The sequence below is a fragment of the Mus musculus genome, chromosome 11 (assembly GCF_000001635.26).
Source record: "Mus musculus strain C57BL/6J chromosome 11, GRCm38.p6 C57BL/6J".
NCBI lineage: Eukaryota > Metazoa > Chordata > Mammalia > Rodentia > Muridae > Mus > Mus musculus.
In genome coordinates, this window is record NC_000077.6 from 5,511,179 (window position 1) to 5,528,598 (window position 17,420).

Below are 17,420 nucleotides of genomic sequence, written 5' to 3' on the forward strand. Positions count from 1 at the left end.
ATCCTAGCCTGTTCTAATACATCACCACATCCTAGCCTGTTCTAATACATCACCGCATCCTAGCCTGTTCTAATACATCACCTCATCCTAGCCTGTTCTAATACATCACCACATCCTAGCCCGTTCTAACGCAGACCTCCCTTTTGTCTTCAAAATGACATTTGCAAGGTCCTTTGCTGCTGTTTTTTTTTTTTTTTTTGCCTGAGTCAGAAGGCAGCCACTTTAATTTTTCTTCCCTGCTTAATAGAGGAAAACGGATGTCTGGGTGTGGTTTGTGTCTAATCCGGGGTCCAAAAAGGAACCCCCAGTGTGCGGAGGTCTCCTTCATGCTTAGCATGCACATGGTCAGAGGTTGGTGTCCGAGCACAGTGACGACGATGACGATGATGAAATCATTGGTACTGTAATAAACAGAAACTGTCTTCTAAGAAGAAACTATAATTCACTTCTTATTTTCTACTACTCAGCCATCTTGCTGGTTCTTTTGTTTTGTAAATGTAGTGTATAGCCCAGAATGACTTTGAAATCATAACCTAGCCAAGGATGGCCTTGAACTCTGATCTTCCTGCCTCCACCTCCCGATTGCTGAAGGCCTGTGCCACCATATCCAGATTATTCACACTTATTTACTTATTTGCTATTTTATTTCATGTGTATGAGTGTTTTGCCCTCATGTCTGTCTGTGCACTACTGGCGTGCCTCGTACCTGTGGAGGACAGGAGATGCCATCAGCTCCCCCAGAAGTGGAATTACAGGCAGCTGTGAGCTGCTGCGTGGGTGTTGGGAATCAAACCCAGTTCCTCTAGCAGAGCAGCCTGGTCTCTAAAGCACTCACTCATAGCTTCAATGGTTGCATTCATTTTTAAATAGTTTTATATTTGGATTTGTTTACTAGTTTATTTCATGTCTTCTAATTATTCATTTTTTTGTGTGTTTTTCTTTTAAATTTTTAAAAATGTTGTGTGTGTGCACACATGTGTGCATTTGGTGCTAGGCAGAGCCAGGGCTTTGTGTTAAGTGAAGCCTTCCCTGAGCTGTGGGCCCTTTTGCCTCTGTTCTATGGAATAGTTTCTCTAGTTCTCTGCCTTCCGGTGCCCCAGTCTCTCATTTTTGTTAAGTTTCGTTCCCAGTGTTTAGTTCTGCTTTTCTAGTACAGTGCTCTCAAATGTTTTAGTTCTCACTGTCACTAAAACAATGTAGCACCATCCTATATCCCTGACAAGAATCCTTTGCTTGTAATCTGGGTCCAACGCCTCGCTAGGCCTGGGTGGGCACTTCTTACGGAATCCAGCTGCAGTACCAATGCTTGTCTGTCACGCTACGGGAACTCAGGACTTGGATATCTGCTCACCTCCAACTTGTGGCTGGCCACCTGACCTGCCTGCAGTCACACAGCCTGCTTGGTCGGTTTAGCCAGGATCTCCTTCACGTTTGAAGCTTCCTCTTAGTAATTTTCCATCCACTGGCTTCTCCCCGCTTTTGCGCTGGAAAGCCCGGCTTGGCCATGCTGGGTCTAGACCCACTCTGCCTCCCAGAATCTATTGTTCGACCTCCAGCTACAGGGAATAAAGTCTGACAAGATGTCTTAAACAAACAGCACAAGACATGTTTTCTTCAACACCCCTTAGCTTGTTGTAAACGTGAACATTTCCAAGGATGTTGTTTCATTTTTTAAAATTAAAAATAAGTCGTCGGTGCTGGGGTCCAAGCCACAGCTTGAACATGCTGAGTGCACACTTTTATGACAGTGACAGTTGTAGTCTCAGGCCCGACATAGTAGGTCTCCCCTTCCTCATCCTGGCCTCCACCCTCCTCCTTGTTTTCATTCTCCCTCTCGCTTTCTTTTGTGTTACATAAGACATAGTCTTTTTTTTGTGTTACATAAGACATAGTCTTATGTAGCCTAGGCTAGCCTCAAACTCACTCTGTAGCTGAGAATGACCTTGAACTCTTGATCTCCCCGCTCCCACTTCCTGAACGCCAGGGTTCACGGGCAGGGTTCACAGGCACGGCACAGCAGGGCAGTTTGGCGGGGACTGAGAAGTGAGCCCACCACAGGCGGCGGCCCTTTACCAGCTGAGCTCCTGGTTCCTCTCTGCCCCCTCTCTCCCTGCTTTGTGTTTCTCCAACTTAGGGCCTCAAAGGTATTACACAAATATTCTGTAAGCTTTAACTCCAGATTTATCATATAACACCTCCGTGTGGGATTTCACTTATCTTTACTGCTAATTTAATTGTAAACTTTCCTTACTCTTTCAACTCCGCGGTGAAGTGCATCCTTTGAGGACTCTGGCTGAGAAAGCCACTCAGGGTCATATATGTAGCCATTGTAAAAAACCCTCTAGAGCAGTCACACCCATGTCTTTCCTAATAAACTCACCAACTTTTGCCTTGCTCCAGCTCACCCTGAAATACTTTCCCATAGCATCACCAAGGGTTTCCCTGAGGGCTGGACCTGAAGCAGGAGAGAGTCCCCAGGCGGGTAGAGGCTGTGTTGAGCTGTGTCTGCCTGCTACACATGGTACTAAGAACATGAAACCCATAACCCTAGTAAAGCAAAGAGAGTCCATCCATTTCTCGAGGCCACGAAACTCTACCCAGGCTGGTCTTGAACTCACAGAGATCCGCCTGCCTCTGTCTCTCTTGTGATGGGTGGGACTAAAACCTTGCCCACCACTGTTCAGCATCCATTCCAATTTAAATGACTAAAGTTTGTAATAAAAGTTTAAAAACAAATAAAACTCTTATTACTCTTTTAAACCGGCTCAGTGAATGAGTGTATGGAGCATAGACGCTAAGTACGCCCTCATCAGATGATGTGATGATGGACCAAGGCTCAGTGGGACGTGGGCTTGCCCAGTCTGATTGGAATCCAAGCACTGGGGGTGGGAGTGGGGGCGGGCAGAGACAGGCAGAGCTCTGTAGCCCAGTGGCCAGCCAGCCTAGAGGAGAAAGTGGGCTGCAGGCTCAGTGATGGACCCTGTCTCCAAAACATTGGGTGGAAAGTGACAGAGGAAGACACCTGACATCAGCCTCTGGCCTCTGTAACACATTAATGGGCACACGTGCACACCCCAACCCCACACTAATGGGCATGCGCACCCCACTCCCACACACAGATGAATAGCTGCTCACACTGTCAACCCACACACATACCTGTGTGCGAGGGTTCACACATTCTGAGGCTGAACTCTCGCTTTTAATAGATAGATTACATACATACATGTACAAACATTAGTATTTATTTAGCAAATAAGGCCATTCAGGTTAAGGAGTGCTTGTCCTTCCTTCCTTCCTTCCTTCCTTCCTTCCTTCCTTCCTTCCTTCCTTCCTCTCTCCCTCCCTCCCTCCCTCCCTCCCTCCCTCCCTCTCTCCCCTCCCCACCCTCCCTCTCTGTTCTCACTGCTAGAGAACAGAGTTAAGGACAGAAAAGAATGGGGGAGCTGGAGAGATGGCTTGGCAGTTAAGAACACACCCTGCTTCTGTAGAGTTTGGTCCCCAGTGCCCAGGGTAGGCAGCTCACAACTGCAATTCTAGCTCCAGGGGCTTCTAAACCTCTGGTCTCTAGAGCACCAACATGTGTGTGCATATACCCAAACACATATATAATAAAAAAAAAATCTGAAGGGAGAGGGTAAGAATACACCTTTTGAGCTGACACAGTGGGACAGGCACTCAAGGGGCGGGGTGGGACCACCAGAGCCACATAGTGAGACCCTGTCTCAATATACATATATACTTTTTGGTGTCAAGTTAGAATTGGAGTTATTAGAACTCAGTGTTTTTAAATATATAATGCTGATCAACACGGAAGCAAATGTAGTTATCGACATCTTGTTATAGCTATTGGTATGCAGATAGTACATGCGCCTATAGTTCTTGATTCTGGATACTAAAAAAATGTAGAAACAGTGAGACCCCACCAGCACTGTTAAATAAGTGAGTGTGTAAAATAAACGATAAAAAGAAGCAGTAAATTCCAGCAACAACAAACAAGCTTAGTGCCAGATCTTGGTCACTAAATAACATTCACCATTTTTTCTTAAATGGGAGAAAGTGCATACACATTTTATCACATGCCTAAGGCGCTGGAGTGTGAGGTCACTCTTTAAAGATGTGAGGTTTATTCCTCATCACTGCCAAAAACGACAGGCAGACAGACAGACATAAAACAAAATAGAGCATGGTGGTACATGCCTGTGATCCCAGCAATGAGAGGCTGAGGCAAGACATTCACTACAGGTTTGAGGCCAGCCTGGGCTACATATTGAGCTCCAGGACAGCCTGGTTACATAGCAAAATCTTGTCTCATAAAGACAGAAAAAGGGCCTGGAGCGATGGTGCGGCGGTTAGGAGAACTTCCTGCTATAGTTTAGTTCCCAGCACCCAACAGCAGCTCACGTTCATCTGTAACTCAAGTTCCCGGGGATTACCAGACATGCATGTGCTGTACAGACATACATATAGGACAAACACCCGTAAGCATTAAAAAACAAAATAAGGGAAAACAAAAAATTAAAATGGGAAGACAGAAGAATGGGGAGATCATTTGGGCCAGGCATAGCTCAGTAGCAGAGAGCTTCCCCGGGAATGTGCAAAGCCCCACGTTCCATCCCCAGAGCTTGCACAAAGGCTGATTGCAAGGCTAGATCTGGACTAAGAACAGAGGGAGGTGGCTCAGTGGGTAAGAGCCTGGCTGCTCTTGCAGAGAACCTCTGTCCAGTTCCCTGCACCCACACTGCAGCGCACAACTCTCTGTGACTCTTGTTCCAGGAGATCTGTTGCACTCGTCTGGCTTTGGAAGGCAGCAGGAACACAGACACGCATGCAGACAAAGCACCCATACACATAAATAACAACAACAATGAAAAAATTAAAAGAGATTTCCTGAAAAAAAAAAAAACCAAATATGTTAAACAATATCAAAAATGGTCAAAACCTGAGGGAGAGAGCAGGCGCTGTGGCTGAGTAGTAGGACAATTGCTGGGTATGTACAAGAGCCCGGGTTTCATCCCAGCACGGGGGAGAGAGTTATAGGGACAGATCAAAAGGAATGCTTTGAGTTAGGTCTGGAAAGATGGTTCAGTGATTAAACGCACTTCTGAGTCTTCTAGAGGACTCAGATTCAGTTCTCAACACATAAGCGACTGCTCACAACCACCTGCAACTCTAGCTCTTGGGGATCTGATGCCAAACTGCATGCATGCGGTGCACAAACACACGAGCAGGCAGAACACTCATACACATAAAAGTACCAACCGAGACCCCTGAGGCAGGGGGATTTCTGAGTCCAGGATGGTTTACAAAGCCACTTCAGGTCAGTCTTAGGTACACAGTGAGACCTTGTATCAAATAAATAAAATTTACAAAATAAAAATAAGTAAAAAGATATTTGTAAATTTAAATTTTAATGAAAATAAACGATGATGATAAACACCAAATGTGAAGAAGGGGCTTCCAGCACCTGGGAGATCCAAGCTTTGTCAGGACCTGTGACATGGCAATGTTCTTCCAATGCGTTAGAATTATGAGTTAGAGTCACCTAGTGATCCATCCGCAAAGCGTACAATTCAGCGTTGTCTTCCATGAGCCTCTTTAAGATGGCAGACGTGCACGTGACCCGGAAGGAACGGGCTCAGTAGTGAGGTCGTCTCCTGTCTCATCTCCATCACCACCAGCTACGAGCTCTCTGAACGGAGCATCTTCTACCTGAGGATGCAGGTCCTGAGATCTCAGCCCGGGTGAGGTGAGGTCTTCCCTTGAAGGGTGCTTGAACTGGCTTTGTGAGAGAGTGGAAACATTGCTTCCAAGGTACCGTTCCAGGCATCCGGCTCTTGGGAAGAGTCTCTGCAGGCGCCCCTGTACCTGCCCTGTGTAGAGGGTTCCTACACCCTTGGTTTAGTTCTAGAAACAGGCTCTCTCTATGTGGTGCAGGCCTGGACTCCTTGGAGCAAGTGATCTTCCAGCCTCAGTTTCCACAGTAGCCATGCCACCTGTCTGAAATCTTGTTCCAAAAGCACTACTTAAGGCAGTGAAATGTATCTATATATATGATAAAATTACAAACAACACATTTATTTATGTAAATAGTGTCTGGAATTAACCTGCCTTGGCCTCCTGAGTGCTGCGATTAAAGGCATGCACCACCACTACCTGGCTTTGATTTGGTTTTTTAATCACAGGAACATATAGACAATTTAGCATTTTCAGCATCTCTAAGCCTACAGCTTGGTGGCATTAGCTACTTTACAGTGTGCAGGCGAGTGTCCTCTAAGCAGCCACATCTCCGGCGCTTTGTGGCTTGTCTAAGATCTCCTAAGAGACAGTGTCTCTTCTGTGGGTTCAGACCATCGACCCCCCGCCCCTTTTCTTTGATTTGTCTTTTGACTCTGTATTTTGCTTGCTTGTCACTGCTTCTTACATGTCACAGAAGCTAGGGACTTTGTAGTTTATCTAGCTTCTATCAGTTGCGTCTTGTGGATGTTTTAAGACAGTAATGGAATCTGATGCAAGACTTATCTACTTAATCTTGGACAGAGGATATGAAACCATTCAAGTGTCTGCTCTTATTGTTGAAGATTTCATGAGCAGCAGTTTGCAGCCGGTCAAGTTATTGCTTTCAATATGATTTGAAATTGTTTGCCGGAGAGATAAAAAGCCTGGAAAAATATACAAAGGAATGAAAAGTCAACATTCCACTTCTATCCCCGTAACCAAGACCAAAACAGAAGCCGATAAATGCTCTCCCTACCCCCCACTCCCCTGCATCTTGGGCTTTGTCCATCCCACACGAGGAACTGTATTAAAGGGTCGCAGCGTTAGGAAGGGTGAGAAGCATTGCTTTCAAGGGCGGATGAAAAGAGTTTTCCTCCCTGGCAAAGTATATTTATAATTTCAAAGAGCCAATCTGAACCATCACTTAGAACTCTTTGAAGTTTGGCATAATTTCCAATTGCCAACTAGCAATTTTACTCATCTTTGAACACCGAGCGCCGGGCATGTGCCAAGCACGGAGTGGGAAGCAGTATCGTCAGACAGGAAGCAGGAAGCAGAGATTCTGTTTGTAATCTAGGGAACTTAACACCTGGAGTTGCTTCCAGAAAACAAACGTGCATCTGTGAGTAGTCTCAGGTTTCTCTGGGTTTAATATCTTGGTCTAAATTGCTCTCTTACTGCCAACGGGTGCCTCCTCTTCCAAATGAGCCTGGCTCTCCTCCCTGGATGACTTGGGGGACCAAGAACCAGAACCTAGATAGATCAGAGATCTAGGGTAAAACCAAACTTTGCTGGTTTAGAACAAACAAAACAAAACAAAAAACTCAAGCAACCAACAAAACAACCAGTTCTAGCCTCCTGCGTGACTTTGCCACAGGCCAAGGGATCCAGGGTAAAGCCTGGCTCTGTTTTCACAAGGAACATTTTATTTTCTCCTTATTAAAACAATACTAATGTGGGGTCTGGAGAGATGGCTCAGTGGTTAAGAACACTGACTGCTCTTCTAGAGGTTCTGAGTTCAAGTTCCAGCACCCACATGGTGGCTCACAACCATCTGAAATGGGATCCGATGCCCTCTTCTGGTGTATCTGGAGAGTGAGTGTATTCACATACATAAAATGAATAAATCTAAAAAAAAAAAAAAAAAAAAAAACCTCAAAAAAAGCAAAACCAAAACAACCTGATGCATGGGGGTGGTTGGGAGAGGGCTGGGGGTGAGGATGCTGTGTTCTCTGGTGATGAGCTGGAGGCCTTGGATGGGGCGGCAGGGAGGAGGGTAAGTCTATGGGGGTATCCCTAGCTGAGATTCCTACCAGAGGGGGATATAGAGACTGAAGTGGCCACCTCCTGTAGCCAGGCAAGACTTCTAGAGGAGAGAAGGGGACATCAATCGCCTTGCCTATAAGAAGTGCAGGGATAAAGATGGAGCAGACCAATATAGCCAACCAATGCCCGGCCCAACTTGAGATCCATCCCATGTGAGAGAGCGGATCCCTGACACTACTAATGATGCTCTGCTAAGCTTGCAGTCAGGAGCCTAGCATAACTGTCTTCCGAGAGGCTTCATCCAGTAGCAGATGGAGACAGATGCAGAGACCCACAGCTAAGCATTGAGTTGAGCTGGGAGTCTTGTGGAAGAGATGGGAATAGAACTGAGCAGTGGAAGGGGGTCAAGGATGCCCCAAGGAGACATACAGAGTCAACTAACCTGGGACCATGGGGGCTCACAGAGCCTGGGCCACTGACAAGGAAACCTACAGGAGCTGAACTTATCCCCCCCACCCCCATCTGTAGCAAACGTGCAGCCTGGTCTGTATGTGGGTCCCCTAACAAGTGGAGTGGAGCTATCTTGGTCTCTGTTCCCTGCCATTGGATCCCCTCCGCCTCCCTGGACTGCCTGGTTGGGCCTCAATGGGAGATGTTGTACCTAGTCCTGCTGAGACTAGATGTCCCAGGGTAGGGTGGTATCAAAGAGGTATTCTCTAAGGAGAAGGGGAGGGAGCAATGGGGGGGGGGGATTTGTAAGGGTGGGACTAGGAAGAGGGGGCTATGATTGGGATATAAAGTGAATAAAAAATAAATTATTGGAAATAGGAAAAGGAAAAAAAATACTAATGTAGGGGTGGCTGTGTAGGTGAAAAACGCCCAGCACCCAGGTGAAAGGTTGGCAAGGCTGAGCCTGATCGTAACCCCAGTGGCAGAGAGCAGAGACAAGCAGACCATGGAGGTGTAATGGCCAGCCAGCATAGCCTCAGGGGCAAGCTTCAAGTGCACTGACTCTTATAAGGCGGAAAGCAATAGAAGAGTACACTCTCCCCCACCCCATCCCATCCCCTGAAACCTATTTCCACCCCCTCCTCACTCCCATTCCCTAATGAAAGGAATACTAAAGTCTGGAGGTATATATAGCTCAGTGGTATCTCTAGTTCCACAGTAAAGGGGAATAGTGGAGTGCTAGAGCATTAGGTTCTGGGGTCTGGCTCCAGCACAGCAAAACAAAGACAACAGTGATAAAAGCTCATACCAGAAGAGATCAGAAATAAGAAGAAAAACGAAACCACATGTATTCTCACTATGCAGACTTTATTTACTAATCCCTTACTACATGCTAGCCAAGGCTCTAGTGTTTTCTTTTAAAGTTATTAATTTATATCAATTAATTTATATGAAATAGGGTTTGATCTATAGCCCCAGCTGGCCTAGCTAGACCTCCCTATGTAGCCCAGGCTGCTCTCAAACTGGCAATAAAGTGCTGAGATTACAAGTGAGTACTACCCTGCTACATTTAGTTTTGCAATCATCTCATTTTCTAAAGACTCATTTTGTGAAAATTTCCCAGGTGTGTGTGTGTGTCCGCTAACCCTAAGCCGGATATGCCACCAGTTCAATTTTCTGCTGTACTGGGAAGTGGGGGGGGGGGGGGGACGGGACGGGGGACGTAGCGCCGGACATTAAAATGGGGTCGGGCTAGGGTAAAACCGTGAGACTCGGTCTGGAAATCTGGCCTGAGAGGACAGCCTGGCAATCCTCAGCCGGGGTGGGGACGTCTGCCGAAGATCCTTGGACTCCAGCAACCAGTGGTCGCCACCGTCCATCCACCCTAAGGCCCAGTTTGCACGGCGGAGAACAGCTGTGCAGCCACGCTGGACACTCACCCCGCCCGAGTTGAGCCCGCCCCCGGGACTACAGGACCAATAAGTGATGAATATACCCGCGCGTCACGGAGCACCGGCCAATCGCGGACGGCCACGACCCTAGAAAGGCTGGGCGCGGCAGGAGGCCACGGGGCGGTGGCGGCGCTGGCGTAGACGTTTCCTGGCTATGGTGGTGGTGGCAGCGGCGCCGAGCGCGGCCACGGCGGCCCCCAAAGTGCTACTCTTATCTGGCCAGCCCGCCTCCGGCGGCCGGGCGCTGCCGCTCATGGTACCCGGTCCGCGGGCAGCAGGGTCGGAGGCGAGCGGGACACCGCAGGCTCGCAAGCGGCAGCGGCTCACGCACCTGAGCCCGGAGGAGAAAGCGCTGCGGAGGTGGGCCCGGCGGGCAAGGCTGGGGCGCGGGGCGGCAGGACTGGGATTGGGACTCTCTCGTGTGTGCCAGCTGGTGGGCTCCGTACGGTGGGTTAGATTCACCTCTAGTGTCTAACCTGGGAAGCGGAGCTGAGGGGGATGCCCCTCCGAAGGTCTGCGTCGGGGGTGTGTGCAGGAGCTCCCGACACAGGCACAGAAGAAGGTGCCCGACGCCCAGTCCTCTGTAAATGCTCGCTCTTTGTGGTCGTAGGGTAGGAACCGCTCCAGCTGTCATTGCAGCCACTTGGGAACCCCACCCTGGGAACCGAGTCCACAGCGTCCGGCATCCCGAGAGTTTGGCTTGGGGAGGGACAGTTGGTAGCGTCCCCGCCGCCTTCACGGATATCGCTCTAGCAAGGAGCCTGTGGGACGGAATTGGACCCAGAAAGTAGCGGGGGAGGAGGGAAGAAGCATATGACGCAACGGGAATGTATCAGCCCGGTGGTAAAATGAGATCCGGGTGGACAGCCGCACGGGAGAGAATCAAGCAAGTCTTCAAGGCCTGTGGATAGAAAGCAGCGTGTGTATGCGTGTGCGTGTGCGTTTTGATAGGAGCTTTAAGCGTGTTTACTTGCTAAGCCTTATTCTGTAAAGTCAACGAAAGCACCAGCTGGCCACGTCTACAAATGAAGACACATGAAAGCTGGAGATGACTCAGTTATGTTCCCTGTCTCCTCCCCAAGGAAACTGAAAAACAGAGTAGCAGCGCAGACTGCTCGAGATAGAAAGAAAGCCCGGATGAGCGAGCTGGAGCAGCAAGTGGTGGATTTGGAAGAAGAGGTAAAGGGACTTCAGGCCATGCTTTCATCCCATCCATATCAGGGCCCATCCTAAACTGCTTCAGCCCTTTAGAATACAACCCAAAGTGCCATTTAAAGTTTAACCAGCCTAGCAGATAGGCCGTGAAAGCAGACGTGACTCACCCTGGCCTGCCCTCCCCTCGGAGATTAGCCAGGTTGGATAGATCATTGGTTGCTTAAGCTGTAGCGCCGCCTGTCTTTGCCAAAGGCTCACTAACGCTGCCCTTCCTTCTGGGATCCCCCCCCCCCCGCGCGCCCCCAATCCTCCCACCCTCTGTATCCTTTCTGCTGTCAGTGCCCTTTTGTGCCCCTCCACCCCGGCATCCTTTTACCCTTTGGGGAGTTATTTTAGTTTCTAAGTTAAGTTTAGTTAACTTTAGCTATTTCTAGCGTTTCTAGGCATTGCCACATTTACGTCCATTTATATGCGCACGTGCGCCCTGGTTTGAGTTTGGGTCACCTCACTTTGTAATACACTTTCCAAATTTATACATTTTCCCTGCTAGTTTCCTTTCTCTATACAGGCGAGTGGTACCTCACTGTGTGTGCACCCCACTTTCACGGTTCTCTGGGCATCTGTGCTCAGCATCTAGGCTGCCACCATTTCTTTGCCATTGGACCACTACCACTTGCACCAACACTTGCCATTTCAAGACAGGATGGTGAATTATTTAAAGATTATTTTTAGATAGGGTCTTAGGTTGGCCTGTAACTCATGGCATGCCTCCTGTTTTACCATGCTGACATTACAGGCAGTGAACCACCTTGCCATACTTTTTTTTTTTAAAGGTAGTGTATTAACACAACTGTAAATTCAAGCTGCAAGTGACCTTTTTTTTTGGCTGAAATCTGCGAGTAGTACTTGTAGGCATTATGTTGTTTCTGTCACCATTGAAAACACTTTTGTTTTCTTCAGAGATTGGCCTTGAATAAACTTGCTTCTCCCGCCTCAGCCTGCTTGAGTGTTCAATGGCATTTTTGGGGGGACAGCTTGATGTCTCCCAGGCTGTGCTCTAACTTGCTGTGTAGCCAAAGATGACCCCAAATTTGTTTCTCTTGCTGCTATGTCCCAGGTGCTGGGATTACAGTTTATGCAGAGCTGAAGATGGAGCCCAGGGCTGCAAGCCTGGGAGGGCAGGCCTTCTCCCAACTCCTCTGTCCCATTAGCCACCGGTGACAGAATGGCTGTGACCCGCACCAGCAGGGAAACAGCTGGAGCAGAACTTGCAGTGGATTCTTTAGTGACGGAACCACACGGTCTAACCGCACGGCCTCTTATGTGATTCCTTACAGAACCACAAACTCCAGCTAGAAAATCAGCTTTTACGGGAGAAAACTCACGGCCTTGTGGTTGAGAACCAGGAGTTAAGAACACGCTTGGGAATGGACACGCTGGATCCTGACGAGGTTCCAGAGGTGGAGGCCAAGGTAAGTATTGGGAGACCTGGCTGCAGCACTACCTGGCTGCAGGTTTGTGTTCTGGACCTCCAATCAAATCCTTTTCTCTTTTCCTTTATGAGACAAGGTCTTAATGTCTAATTTTGGCTGGTCTTGAACTTGTGTCAGTTCTTTTGCTTCTAAGTAGTAGGACTATAAGCACCTGCCCCTGTGCCTAGCTGAGGAATCCTGAATTTTCCCTGTTTCCTTGAACTAAACTTATGATCTTCTTGCCTTAGCCTTCCAAGCGCTGGAATTACATGCATGAACAAGTGGTTTGTTTCTTGGCTTTTTTGGGGGATAGGGTGTCATGTAGTCCAGGTTGGCCTCAAACTTGCTCTGTAGCTGATAATCCTACCTCCACCTTCCAGATGTTACCATTACAGGCAGATGTTCCTTTGTGTGGTTATGTAGGTGTGTATGTGTACATGGGTGTGGGTTTATACACATCTCTGCTTACGTACAGAGGCCTAAGGAGCATATAGATGTCTTGCCCTAGCACTGTCCACCCTGCTCCTCTGCAGCAGAGTGTCTCACTGAATCTGGGGCTAGGCAGGTGGACAGCAAGCCCTGGTGAACTTCCTGTTTCTGCCTCCCTTGATGCTGAGGATTTGAACTTGGGTCTTCAGGATTGTACAGCAAGCACATTATATTCAGAGCCACCTCCCCAGTTCCTTTCGAGCCCTTTGAGGAGCAGAGACTCACAGCTACCCAGCATGTATATCCTTGGCAACTTTTACTCACTGTGGTCTTTCCTTCCAGGGGAGTGGAGTAAGGCTGGTGGCCGGGTCTGCTGAGTCCGCAGCACTCAGACTATGTGCACCTCTGCAGCAGGTGCAGGCCCAGTTGTCACCTCCCCAGAACATCTTCCCATGGACTCTGACACTGTTGCCTCTTCAGATTCTGAGGTAGAGCTTATTCTGTAGCCTAAGTGGCGTGTGACACGCTTAGCCAGGCAAACGGAGAAGTTAGTATTGGTGGGGTTAGGATTAAGCACTTTCCTAGTCTGCTTAAGTGGATGGAGTAGGGGGAAACTGTTCCGTGGGTGGGTCCTATGATCTGAGAGCATAAGTCTGGTGGATGGCTGGGTCCTGTGATCTGAGAGTGTAAGCCCTAAGTAACATTGTGGAACCCAGTACTAAAAGTATTTCTGGTAGACTGTCACATTCATTCTAATAGTGAACTCTTTTGTGTTTTGCCTCTTGTAGTCTGATATCCTTTTGGGCATTCTGGACAAGTTGGACCCTGTCATGTTTTTCAAATGTCCTTCCCCAGAGTCTGCTAGTCTGGAGGAACTCCCAGAGGTCTACCCAGAAGGACCTAGTTCCTTACCAGCCTCCCTTTCTCTGTCAGTGGGGACCTCATCAGCCAAGCTGGAAGCCATTAATGAACTCATTCGTTTTGACCATGTATACACCAAGCCTCTAGTTTTAGAGATCCCCTCTGAGACAGAGAGTCAAACTAACGTGGTAGTGAAAATTGAGGAAGCACCTCTAAGCTCTTCAGAAGAGGATCACCCTGAATTCATTGTCTCAGTGAAGAAAGAGCCTTTGGAAGATGACTTCATCCCAGAGCTGGGCATCTCAAACCTGCTTTCATCCAGCCATTGTCTGAGACCACCTTCTTGCCTGCTGGACGCTCACAGTGACTGTGGATATGAGGGCTCCCCTTCTCCCTTCAGTGACATGTCTTCTCCACTTGGTACAGACCACTCCTGGGAGGATACTTTTGCCAATGAACTTTTCCCCCAGCTGATTAGTGTCTAAAGAGCCACATAACACTGGGCCCCTTTCCCTGACCATCACATTGCCTAGAGGATAGCATAGGCCTGTCTCTTTCGTTAAAAGCCAAAGTAGAGGCTGTCTGGCCTTAGAAGAATTCCTCTAAAGTATTTCAAATCTCATAGATGACTTCCAAGTATTGTCGTTTGACACTCAGCTGTCTAAGGTATTCAAAGGTATTCCAGTACTACAGCTTTTGAGATTCTAGTTTATCTTAAAGGTGGTAGTATACTCTAAATCGCAGGGAGGGTCATTTGACAGTTTTTTCCCAGCCTGGCTTCAAACTATGTAGCCGAGGCTAGGCAGAAACTTCTGACCCTCTTGACCCCACCTCCCAAGTGCTGGGCTTCACCAGGTGTGCACCTCCACACCTGCCCCCCCGACATGTCAGGTGGACATGGGATTCATGAATGGCCCTTAGCATTTCTTTCTCCACTCTCTGCTTCCCAGGTTTCGTAACCTGAGGGGGCTTGTTTTCCCTTATGTGCATTTTAAATGAAGATCAAGAATCTTTGTAAAATGATGAAAATTTACTATGTAAATGCTTGATGGATCTTCTTGCTAGTGTAGCTTCTAGAAGGTGCTTTCTCCATTTATTTAAAACTACCCTTGCAATTAAAAAAAAAGCAACACAGCGTCCTGTTCTGTGATTTCTAGGGCTGTTGTAATTTCTCTTTATTGTTGGCTAAAGGAGTAATTTATCCAACTAAAGTGAGCATACCACTTTTTAAAGTCACTGAAAGCTTTTTCTTCAGGCCAGTTGGCCAATATCAGTTACTAAGTGGCAGAGATAGAACCTAACCACCTTTTGGGGGTGGGGTGGGGATTAAACCTAAGATGTGCATAATGGGCAAGTTACATAAGTTGTACCACTGAGTCTCAGCTCTTTAAATTACTGTTTTGCTATGATAGGAAGTATCAGACTTCACCCTGATTTTACCTCTGGACACTTTTGAGCTGTGTAACTGAGGGGACAGGTAACTATAACTTTGAAAGGAGGATTCTAGAGTGTCTCGCAGCTGAACATCTGCCACCACCTGTGCTCTGGAAAGTTCAGTTTTTTTTTCTCCTGACCCACTTTGGAAAGGTTTTAATCCCTCATTGAATCTTAAGTGTAGGCTAGGGGTATCTTGTCTAGCATGCATGAAGCCTCGGTTCCATCTCTGGAATGGAAACAAGCAAATTTATTCAGAAAGAAATCAACTACAAAACTTCAAAGACAATGACAACATCTTCATTGTGTATTCTGCCCGGGCAAAGAACTTCATTTTTCACTGATAGAGGCAGATTAACAATTTAGCATTTACATATATCTTCCCTATCAACATTACTTTGGGGTGATCAAAGTGAACCTACAGATAGAATTCTGAGAGTCTAGTCAGTAGGTCCAAGCAGGCAAAGAATACAAGCTCGTGTTGACAGCTGTGATAGGAAGGGTTTCCATGCGCACACCCCAGGGCAGGGACCTGGTTGGTAAGTCCACAGCTCAATCCAGTGTTTTACAACACAAGTTCACTTAGGCCAAGTTCCAGTGTTGTGACTGAAAGCTATCTCATGAATACCTGAGGACCAATAATCTATTTAGGGACTATAAGGCAGATATTATTTGCCACCATTCACAGAATATAGGTATTTCTAAGTTAAAACTCAAGTCATTTACATTTAATAGCATTGCATTGAAGTGGCTGCTATACTACCAGGATAGGTCTGTGTAGATTTTCAGGGTTTCATTTCCTGTACAGATGGACAAAAAGGATAGACTGATCAGCTTTGAGAAAGCACCTGGTTTTCAAGAACATTTTCATACCGAAACACCAAGCTGCCTGGCTAGATCCAAAAGTCAACCTTTTTACTCTGTGAAACCAAATACTCTAGTAATAATGTGTTATTCCAAAGTTCAGACTAAAGGTACACGCAGTGGCTGCAGACAACATCCCTGAGCCTCACAACAGCTAGGCATCTGCCTCATTGCTTTTCTATCAGATGAGCTGCTGGAGCTAGACAGCAGTCACGCGGCCTACTCGAGTATTCCAAGCATCAATTCAATTCTTGTCTCCTAGAAACTCAAAAACTCAAGTGTTATTTTTCTAACTGTTGAGATGAAATCTATATTTTCTTACTTTGTATGTTCCATGTATAGGTATGGATTACCATGGGTCAATCTTTTTTGAGATAAGATCCCTAACTGAACCTGGAGCTCACAAATCCAGGTAGACTAGCTGGCCAGTGAGCTTCAGGGCTCTTCTACCTCTGACTTTCCCAAGTACTGTGATAATAAACGTACAACCCCTAGCCCCCTTTAAAAATGAGTGTTAGGGATCTGAACTCAGAATTGCTCGCAAGCCAAGCACTTTATTGACTGACCCATCCCCCTAAACCATTTGAGACAGGGTCTCTTGCAGTCCATGCTGGGCTCATGAGATCAATATGGGACAATGACTCTGAGTTTGGGATCTTCCTTAAGCCTCTTCTCAAATCCTGGGATTATAGGACTATAAAACTCCAAATACTTTTATACCCTTGTGACTTAAATTTTTTTCTGACAATGTGTTTTAATCATATTTACCCCATATCTAGTCTTCATTTCCCCTCCTACTGAACCCTCCCTTCCCAATTAATCCCACTTCCATCCTGTATGAGTGTGTCCTATAGTATTTAAGGTTGCTTGTATACACATGGGCAACTTACCAGTGGCTACATAACTGAACAAAGTGACTCTCTAGCAACCCTGTTCACGTCTATCATTCATGCAGTAGGATGACTGGTACACCCACCCAGGCAATGCTAAAGTCAGCATCAGTGTCTTACAGGAGCTAGCATTTCAGCACTGTTCAAAGCGCATCTATAAAATGCCACCACTAGTCTGAGGAACGAGGGGACCAAGAGAACCAACTCAATGCACATCAACCTATTTTTGAGTATCTACTCATTTTGCACTCACAAGCCATGGATCCTGGAACTCACTGTAGACCAGGCTAGCCTTCAAATTTTGGGGCTCCTGCCTCACTCTTGGGTGATGGAATGACAGGCAAGTACCACTACGTATGACTCACTGAGTCATACTCCATTGTCTCAATGAAGTTGCCATGACAACATCAGACATTAAAATGTCTGTAAAGCCAACAGCTGGTCAAAGCAAGAACCTTGGGACTAACTAGCAGGTGAGATACCGAGCTGTATCTATCTATTCTAATCCCAGTTTCCAACCCATCATGTTAGATAACTTTTACTTTTACCCAGGGCTTTCAAAATTTGGTTAAAAATAATTTTTTTTCCTGCAACTGTAACCCAATGATAAAATTCCTTGCCTCACGAGGATGCATAGACATCATAGACTGCCT

At 47.0% G+C, this 17,420-nt stretch overlaps 1 protein-coding gene across 2 annotated transcripts; it reads left to right on the forward strand.

Moving 5' to 3' along the window:
* Positions 1-9,462: 9,462 nt before the first annotated feature.
* On the forward strand, positions 9,463-14,815 carry Xbp1 (X-box binding protein 1). 2 transcript variants are annotated; one of them, NM_001271730.1, is made up of 6 exons: positions 9,463-10,022; positions 10,745-10,841; positions 12,155-12,289; positions 13,061-13,099; positions 13,126-13,206; positions 13,507-14,815. In NM_001271730.1, the coding sequence occupies exons 1-6, from the start codon at positions 9,817-9,819 to the stop codon at positions 14,062-14,064; spliced, it is 1,116 nt and encodes a 371-aa protein (NP_001258659.1). In that variant the 5' UTR covers positions 9,463-9,816; the 3' UTR covers positions 14,065-14,815. The 2 variants fall into 2 exon arrangements, with proteins under 2 accessions (NP_001258659.1, NP_038870.2); NM_013842.3 differs by having other exon boundaries at positions 13,061-13,206.
* The last annotated feature ends 2,605 nt before the right edge of the window (positions 14,816-17,420 follow it).